The following is a 10,430-nucleotide window of genomic DNA, read 5'->3' on the forward strand; positions in this document are numbered from 1 at the left end:
AAAAAAAAAAAAAAAAAACTACTTATTGACTCATATTGGTGCCCTGCCCAATGCAATTATCAATTAATTTTCCATTTCATAAACTTAATTTCATATGTAACATAGTAGAAAAAGTCATACAGCAATAATTTTGATATAAAATAGTGTAATTATGTTTAAAAAGCTTTTTTGATTTTCATTAAGTGAAATTATTTGAAGTGGTATTTAATTAATAGAAGATTTTTTACACTATATTGCTAATATATATTTATGACATAGTAGAAAATTTATATTGCAATAATTTTGACATAAAATAGTGTAATTATGTTTTAAAAGTTTTTTTGATTTCATTAAGTAAAATTATTTGAAGTGGTATTTAATTAATAGAATCTTATTTTACACTATATTGCTAATATATATTTATAACATAGTAGAAAAGTTATATTGCAATAATTTTGACATAAAATAGTGTAAATTTGTTTTTCAAATTTTTTTGACATAAAATAGTTTGTTTCTTAATTGAAAATAAATATAATGTAGGGGTTTTTTTTTGAGCAAACATGTAGGTTAAATGTGTCTTGTTATATATAATTTAATATAATGATATAATGAAAAACAGATACACATCATTAGTGCATATAAATTATAAACAAATGTAAAAGATGAAGGTTGGCTGATTTTTTCCAAAATAGCACCAAAATTAAATGCATGAGCAGAACACTTTGTATAAATAAGCACCTTTTTTATCTTCTATAAATACCAAAGAAGAACTACTGAACCTATAAAAACAATGAACTGCTTATCTTATTTTTTACTTGTTATTGTATTGTGTGCATGATTGAATAATGCAGATCTCTTCCCGAAAAACTTAGTACAATTTACGAATGCTCTTGGTCCAGAAAACATTCTCAAAATTCATTGTGTATCTCGGCTGCCATTATTTGAGACATGGAAGAATTTATAGTTTTCGGTTCGATGATAGTGTCTTGAAAACCAAATTTGATTGTGATTTATGGCAGGGTAGTCTTTATTACAAGTTTCATGCAAATTTTAGAGCATACGAAGGTCGTGGGTTTATAGTTCACAATGGTAAAAAAAACTTGGGAATATGCAGTAGATAGCACAAGATCAGAACATAATTAAGAAACTACCACAAAATGTACAGTATTGTCAGAGGTTGTTCTCTCTCTTCAATCACAATTACAATTATATCCATTTCATATATTACATGTTATTTTTCAAAATATCATGTCATTTTTTTTTCACATACTCTGTTTCTCCTCATGCATTCTCTCTCTTACAGCTTTCCCTATTATTCTTTCTCTCTCTTCTCTTCCCTCATGCTCACTCACCTTGAAACATCTGTCATTTTATTTATCTTTTTCTTTCTCTCTCACTCACTTTCTCTCTCTCTTCTCTTATATCCACTCACCTTGGAACTTCTGCTATTATTTTTTGGAACATGCTATTTCTTCGAATTACATGCAATATTAGTTAATTTCTCTTTTTAACATGTTACTGTTTAATATAACACGATGTTTTTATTTATTGAATGTTTTTTAATTTAATATAACATGTTATTTTAAAAAATCTCATGAATTATTCATTCTTTCTAATCTAACAATAAAACAAAATAGGGTAATTATGTCTTTTCACTCCACAATAAATGTGGGCCCAGTGGTATTTTCCTATAAAAACAAAAATTTGTGGTATTTTCTTTATTTCTTTCCACAATTGTGGTATTTGCTAATATTACCCAAAAAACTTTTGGGAAGCTAGAGAAGATGGTATTTACTTTATACATGGTAAAGAAATACCTAAATTAGAGTATAAATGGAGCCGTGAAGAAATTATTTAATCATATTTGTTTAAATACAGTTCTGTATCTTATGTTCTTGATTGGTTTTACTGAATAAAATTTTATAACCGCAATTGTTTTTATTACTGTTGGTAGATTAAGATATATATATTTTTGGAATAAGGATATTTTCTAATGTTGATTATTATTATGATATATAAATTGGGGAAATTCATAAATATAACTAAAATGAGCTTTTAAAAGTTAGCATTATTAGTTTTGTTTTTCATAGTTTACAAAACTAAGTGATTTTTGTGGTGATGGAAAAGTGATTGTGGTGGTGGTTATAACGCGGACTGGTTTTGCGATTATATCGTACTAGTATTAAGCCCGTACTACGTACGGGACAAAACTAATTACCTTAATTTTATATGTATAACTTTTCTTTTTTTGAATTACTGGTTAACTAAAATCAAAATAGTTGTCAAAAGTTGAGAGTAAAGAGTTAAAAGAACACAAATGAATTGGAAAAAGTAAAACTTAAATATATACCAAAAATATATTCAACATAAATATCAATAGCTGACAAAGAAAATTGCAGTTATTGAAAGTCAAACTATGTTGAACAATAAATACAAAACTGAATGGATCGGATATGTAAATCTCTGTATATTTACAAATTTTACACCTTAAAATTAATATGCAAGGTTTTTGTTGAAATTTGAAAAATGGAATTACCCTTGTTCATGCCTCATTATTGCGGTCAGCAATCTCTCTCTTCTCTTTATCATCTTCACCCATAATTGATCTCGAAGTTGAAGGAGACTGATCTCATTTTTATTTGAAAATGAAAGTGGACCAAAAAACAACATCGAAAGAAGAATTGTATATATAACTATATATCAAACATGATGGAAGGCTTGTAGAAAAGATAATAATAGAGCCCAGGGTGAGGTTTTTAAAAATGTAATAAACAAATCACAAAGAAGATGAAAACGTATAAATAGAGAAGATCGTGGGGAAAGTGGGAGAGATTTTAGGGTTGTAGGGGGTTTAGGAACTGTATTTATTTTAGGGTTGCATAATGTGCTATTTCTCGCTCAAATTTTAAATTTTTGTTTCTGCCACAATTATTTTGCAGTTTTTTGTATATAAATATTTTTTACCATGATCTCACTTTTGTTAACCAATTATTTTTCATGTTAACTTGATTTACAGTTCCTGTACACGTAATATCACTTTTTTCTTTCTTTCCACTCTAAGATCACTTAAAAATTTGTTTTATTAACATTTTTAAAAATAATAGTATGTTTTTGCTGACATGTCAAAATTATATTGGTGTACTGACTTGTGCTTTATAGGATAAAAGAATTCCTGAAAACTTAAGTGGTTCTGCGATTCTAGACCTCCTCCACTCAGTTTATTTCATTTATTACAAAAACCATGATTTATAATTTAAACAGGAAAAAAATCCAATATTTATTCAACTTATACAAAAAGAAAAATTCTAGCCTACCAAAAAAAAAAAATTCTAAATTCTCAATCTGGTTATCATTATTATAAAGTTAAAACTCCACCAAGAACAACAACAACAATAGCAGATCTTATTACTTCTTATCTTTCGTCTTTGGGACCTATCTACTGATACATAGAAGAGCCTTACTTTAACAGAACCAGAGCTGCTTTATAACAACAACACATATAATACAAAAGAGAAAGCCAAAACTCATTATTCTAAGGATCACACACGACAAAGCTACTACACTGTCTTGTTTGGTCCATTTCCTAATTGAATAGACTCTGCTTTGAATCGCCACAGAGTGAAAGTGATGCCACGAGCAATGAGGTAAAATATGAATGCACCATATGAAGCTGTGAACAAGTCACCAAACCGGTATAGACTACGCCACTAACCTCTGAGGTGAAGAACTCCAACAAGAGATAACCGTTGATCAATATCACGAGCGCAGCAACGAGCCACGCGGTTGTCTGCAATACAATGGTGAATTTTAAGCTTCAAAGATAAATCTTTAATGAAAATGTTGTATGAAATAGCCATTTTCCCTAAAAATACATGGTAAGATACACATCATTAGTGCATATATTTAAAAAATGTAAAAGATGAAGGTTGACTGATTTTTCCAAAATAGCACTAAAATTAAATGCATGAGCAAAACACTTTCTATATAGCACCCTTTATCTTTCAGATACCAATCACTCCTAAAACCAAATAAGAACTATTAAACCTATAAAAACAATGAACTGTTTATCTTATTTTTTACTTGTTATTGTATTGTGTGCAGGATTGAATAATGCGGATAACCCACCGAAAAACTTAGTACAATTGACGAATGCTCTTGGTCCGGAAAACATTCTCAAGATTCATTGTGTATCTAAAGATGACGACCTCGGCTACCATTATTTGAGACATGGAAGAATTTATAGTTTTCAGTTCTATGATAGTGTTTTCAAAACAAAATTTGATTGTGATTTATGGCAGGGTAGTCCTTATTACAAGTTTCATGCAAATTTTAGAGCATACGAAGGTGGTGGGTTTTTCGTTCACTATGGTAAAAGAAACCTTTGGGAAGTTAGAGAAGATGGTATTTACTTTACACATGGTATAGAAAAACCTAGATTGGAGTATAAATGGAGCAGTGAAGAAATTATATAATCATATTTGTTTTAATACAGTTCTATATCTTATGTTCTTGAATGATCTTAATGAATAAAAGTTTGCAGTCAGAATTGTTTTTGTTACTATTGGTAGATTAAGATATAATTTTCTTTGGAATAAGAATATTATGTAAAGTTTCTAATGTTAATTACTATTATGAAATTTATATTAAGGGAAATTCTCATAAACATAACTAAAATGAGTTTTTACAAATTCACGTTATTAGTTTTATTTTTCATATTTTACAAAATTAAAACTAAACTTTCAATATTCAAAACTAAGCGATTTTGATGGTGATGGAAATGATGACTGGCGGTGGTGGTGATAACGCCGACTAGTTCTGCCATTTTATTTTTAAATTATATCGCATCCCTGAAAACTTTAGTCAGGTTATGCGGTTCTAGACCTCCTCCGCTTAGGCCCTGAATGGAAGCAAGTAATTTGCGGAATAGAGAAAAAAAATATGAATAACGCACCTTAGTTACCAATCACCACTAATATTACATTTTTGTGGTTTTGCAAAAAAAGGAAAAAAAAAAAATGGCTGCGTTTTTTGAGAACAGAAATAGCCTTAGACCGCACTAAAACTTCAAAGAAGTAATTACCCTGCGGTCGGACCGCAATGGACAATATATATTTTATATATTATTATTTTTATTATTATTAAAATAGTATATAGCTGTTATGTTTTCTCCTACATATATATTCTCTCCGTTTCATATTAAGTGTCGTTTTAGGATTTTTCACATATATTAAGAAAATCATTAAATTTTCTATCTTACCCCTTATTAATATATTATACAATTTTTTTCTATTGGTCAATACATTAAATCAGTAGGGATAAAATTAAAAGATTTACCAAACATCTACATTGGAAATACAAAGTGACACTTATTCTGAAACAAAATTTACAGTCTAAAATGACACTTAATATGAAACGGAGGGAATAACTTATACCTAAGCTATCTATTCTCTTCTTTTTCTTCTTATATCATTGTTATATAATATTAAAATAATATTGTCTTTTAACTTTATTATTATTGGATAAATATTGAAGAAGAAACATGTAATATTTTGGTATATTATATTTGTTAAAACATGTTATAAAACAAATTGTTTCTTAATTTAATAACTTTTTTGTCAAAGAATTTTTTTTCATTTCATTTTCCCTAAATATAAATTTCCACAAACCAAAATTGAGCTTTGTATATATTACACATAATAATTTATAATTAAATTAATTATTTATATTATTTTGTACCGCTTATTTTAAACCGCACATTTTTTCACCAATCAAGTTATATTCTGGACCGCTTATTTACTATTACCCGCACTTGTCCCGCAAATATATTTCTCCCGCATGAACCGTACCGTACTACTAAATTTTTTGTCCCGCACGACAAAATACGCAGTCACCATTCAGACCCTTAGTTTACTTCATTTATTACAAAAAACCATGATTTATAATCTAAACTGAAAAAAAAAAATTATCCAAGTTACACAAAAAGAAAACACTAAATTCTCAATCTGGTTATCAATATTATAAAGTTAAAACTCCACCAAGAAGAACAACAACAATAGCAGATCTTATTAATTCTTATCTTTCGCCTTTGGGACCTATCTACTGATACATAGAAGAGCCTTACTTTAACAGAAGCTGCTTTATAACAACAACACATATAATACAAAAGAGAAAGCCAAAACTCATTATCCTAAGGATCACACACGACAAAGCTACTACACTGTCTTGTTTGGTCCATTTCCTCATTGAATAGACTCTGCTTTGAATCGCCACGGAGTGAAAGTGATGCCACGAGCAATGAGGTAAAATATGAACGCACCATACGAAGCTGTGAACATAGTCACCAAACCGGTATAGACTACGCCACTAACCTCTGAGGTGAAGAACTCCAACAAAAGATAGCCGTTGATCAATATCACGAGCGCAGCAACGAGCCAAGCGGTTGTCTGCAATACAATGGTGAGTTTTGAGCTTCAAAGAGGGATCTTTAGTGAAAATGTTGTGAAAAGAGCTAAATCGACAAACCTGGTACAAAGGACCGATTTTGAAACTACCCATGATCTGTTCCTTGGAAACCAAACACAGCAAAGGAATGAGTGCAAATGGGATTTGAATAGACTGAAGCACGTTAAGCCACTCGTTTAAAACATCAAGTGTAGCTTCTGATGAATCAAACACTAGAGCGACTATAATAGTTGGAATGATAGCACAGCTACGAGTGATCAAAGCTCTCAACCACTTCTTCATTTTGAAATTAAGAAACCCGCCCATGATGAACTGTCCTGCGTAGGTACCAGTAATGGTACTGCTTTGGCCAGCAGCTAACAACCCGATTGCCCAAATGTACAGTATAGGGAACACCCCACCTCCATATTTGTCTTGAAGATACTGTCCCGCGTTAACAAGACCAATGCTATCAGCAAGGTCAGTGTTGTAAAACCCTTTAGCAAAAACCGTTGTGACAAAGAGATTGATCATAAAGGAGACAAAAAGAGCAATCGTGGATTCGATTGTGTAGTAGTTTAGCGCTTCTTGAACTCGGTACTTCTGTCGCTTGTCGACTTCTCTAGATTGTACAAGAGCTGAGTGAAGAAACACATTGTGTGGCATTATAATACAACCCACAACTCCAACTGCTTTCTGTATCGTTCTTGAACTCAGCTTTGGTACCAATATGCCTGCAACAAGAAAGAAAGCTAACTCCTTTAGAAACTTAAATTTATGAGTTTCTAAAATAAGAAATTGGATAAAAAGGAGAACAAAGAAAGCCTAACCAATGAGTAGCTCAGAGCCACTTGGCTTAGCTTGACCAAACATCCAAGCAAATGAGACTGCCATTGTAGCAATTAAAACCGCAAACACTGCCTCTAGCTTCCTTATTCCATAGTTCTCAAGAAACAAGAAGACAAAACTGTAGCCAAAACAAACACACAAATGAATCAGTAACACAAGGAGACACATAACACGAAATGAGAACAATCCATAGATTAGATTAGCTAAAACCATCAAAACTGTAAGCAAAACTCATCATATTAACCAAATAACCAAAATGAAAGTAACATAAGCAATGGTCAATTAACACAAAATATTAACAGATCATTGATTAGATTAGCCAAAGTGCAATTAGACACACAAACAAAAAGACAAAACAAAAACTTTGACCAGAATCAAAGACTCAAAGAGAAACAGAACAGAACAGAACAACAGATAAAGTCATGTCTAAAGATGAGATTTTTATTAAAGAAGAATTACCAATCAAGAGCAGTGATAACAACACCAGCCCAAAGAGGCAAAACCCCATTACTGAGAATCTTAATAGCAATAGCACTACCAATAACTTCTTGGATATCAGATCCAATCAAAGCCAACTCAGCCATAACCCACAAAACCATCCTAGCCCAAGTGGGATACTCATCACGACAAAGCTCAGCTAAGTGACGACCTGTAGCAACACCAAGCCTCGCTGACAAAAGCTGAACCAAAAGACCCATCGCTGTTGCCCACATAAGTAGCCAAAGCAAAGAGTACCCAGCAACCGCACCGGATTGGAGATCTCCTTCTAGGTTCCCTGGATCTAAAAACGCAATGCTCATCAAAAACCCAGGTCCGGTGAATAGCCATAGCTTCTTCCACGAGAACGGTGGTGCGCCGCCGCATCCTACGCCGTGTTCTAGATCGTCCTCGTCTTCTTCACGCACGATGTGTACCTTCTCTGTTTCTTCGTACGCTGTCTCTTCTTCTTCTTCGTCTTCCTCGTTGATTAGAAGTGGCTCGTTGTTCTCGAGTTGTGCCATTTTTTTTGTAAGATTCTCTCTGATACGTTTCAGTTTCAGTTTCAGTTTTTTTTTTTTTTTTTTTTTTTTTTTGACAACTAATTTTCAGTTTTCTTTATNCTTTAAGCCTTTTAACACGTTATTCTTGCTTTTTATAGGCGAAGGCCATTTTGTCTTCGAGGGGTGATTTTGTGATTTTTTCTTGAATTCTATAAAGTTGTTATTTATTAAAAATATGTGTTACTTAAATTGATAATATTAGAAGTTCACTAAAAATCATGTGTTATTGAATTAAGAAATATTTTAATTAACTCTTGGATTATAGTATTAAAGTTTCATGTTATTGGTAAATTGACTTTTTAAAATATTTTGTTTATCAGTTCTCCTTGCAAGATCGCAACACACGTATACATAACGAACATTTTCTATCTACATAATGGAATAACTTTTGTTTGGTGTCTTTCCCCTTTTCACATTAGATAGTTAATAAGTCGTACGCAACAAAAATATATGAAATGATATAAACTTAAAACATTTACACCAAAACAGAATAAAACCTATTCATACCTTATAGTAGTTGACGATTCATATATGCATTGATGATTGGAGTTTGTTATTCTCGTACCGTATTATATTAAAAAAATCAAAAGGTTGTATAGTACTAGTTCCTATTAAAAAAACAAAGGTTGTGCGGTGCGTATCATGCGAAATAATGGTCTACTTATTACTTATAGTTGGTGACGTGGTAAGAACGATGGAGACTGTGCCATGTCATGCGAATGTGGGGAAACCACAAGGTCCACAACCCATAGCAGTCTAGCAGAGATTAAAATTAAAGAATAAAGATGGTTGGCTTCTCTTTCTTGTTTTGTTTTCCATACATTTGCAACCAAAAATAAATAAATAAAATCCTAAAGCAACTAATTTTTGTAAAAAAATTCTTGCTAGTCTGTCTTATCTATTATGAATACAAAAGATCGAATTTTGGCCATTTTCTTTATATCTAAATAACTGGTTCAGTTTTTTTACAACCAAATTACAATGAAATTTTGAAAATGATGATAGGTAAGTACGTAATTGAGGATTTTTAACTAGTTTTCGACTAATTTAATTTTTAGTGAAATTGATTAATAATATGTAACTTAAATTGCTCATAAATTACGTACAAACCACTTATATAACTATTTACCGAATATGTTGATGGTTAATGTATATATATAGATATAAATATCTTAGGTTTATATAGTGCTTACGTGATCATCAAAATACGTGTGAAAACATGCCAACATGTCAAATTGTCAATATTATTATTTTGTTTTTGTCAAAAAATTGTCAATATTATCGTTCTATACCAATTCATGTTTTTGCATGAAGTCGAATAAAAAGCCAAACGTTTGTGGAGTCGCTACTTTCTAAACCAACAGATGTCGTCCATCTCTCAGTTTCCTCTTCGTCGTTTCTATTAAGGTTTTTTTTTACTTTTTTTCTTTTTAATATTGTAAAGTAAATTTGAGTGTTAAAAGATTATTACACTTGAAGTCATGACCTAGAAAAAAAAAAAAAACTATTTCGTTTTAAAAAGTATGTTCATTTAATGGTTGGTGGCTTGGTGCTCTAATAATTATTAGTTGAAACTGAAAGTGATATACAACATACAATTCTCTGCCGAAATTATAGTTTTGTTCATATTTTGAAAAAGAGTCATAAAATCATCTTCTGTCTATAATAAATTAGTATTTTGATATTTTCACACAAAAAGTTAATTTTTTATTTCTAATTTAATTTATAATTATTTTTTGGTGAAAAACAAATATAAACCACTGCATAATATGCTACATGGAAAAAATGTAAGTAGAAAAATCATTTTAGCTTTTTAATCTATAAAACTAATTTTTTTTTAAACACATTTTTTTTTTCAAAATATCAATTTATTGAAGACAGAAAGAGTACTTTTTTACGGACTATTTGAGTAATTCTTTTTTAAATAGAGATACTATATGTAGTGGGCTTTGTTTAGAGTCGATGTGCAGACAGCCAAATTCGAAAACAGGAATGGATGGCACAACTTTCAAAGTGCAAAACCACATTTCCCAAGCTGCTCAAAGATATTATCCTATCTTATGTTTCACTTTTCAGAAGGGAAGATAAATGAATCTTTCTAAAACATACAATTCCATTTGC

The 10,430-nt window shown here is 30.8% G+C and overlaps 2 protein-coding genes and 1 pseudogene across 2 annotated transcripts; 2 read left to right on the plus strand and 1 right to left on the minus strand.

Moving 5' to 3' along the window:
- Positions 770–1,837, plus strand: LOC109126498 (annotated as a pseudogene).
- LOC104715911 lies at positions 4,016–4,451 on the plus strand. The gene has a single exon (XM_010433276.1). It carries the CDS (start codon positions 4,035–4,037, stop codon positions 4,449–4,451), a length of 417 nt encoding a protein of 138 aa, XP_010431578.1. The 5' UTR covers positions 4,016–4,034.
- On the minus strand, positions 5,970–8,336 carry LOC104713758 (metal transporter Nramp3). Its single transcript, XM_010430957.2, has 4 exons — positions 7,729–8,336; positions 7,251–7,387; positions 6,502–7,154; positions 5,970–6,422 (listed from the first exon to the last, which is right to left on the minus strand). Exons 1-4 carry the CDS (start codon positions 8,268–8,270, stop codon positions 6,219–6,221), a joined length of 1,536 nt encoding a protein of 511 aa, XP_010429259.1. The 5' UTR covers positions 8,271–8,336; the 3' UTR covers positions 5,970–6,218.

Source organism: Camelina sativa, chromosome 9 (genome assembly GCF_000633955.1).
Source record: "Camelina sativa cultivar DH55 chromosome 9, Cs, whole genome shotgun sequence".
In the NCBI taxonomy this organism is placed as follows: domain Eukaryota; kingdom Viridiplantae; phylum Streptophyta; class Magnoliopsida; order Brassicales; family Brassicaceae; genus Camelina; species Camelina sativa.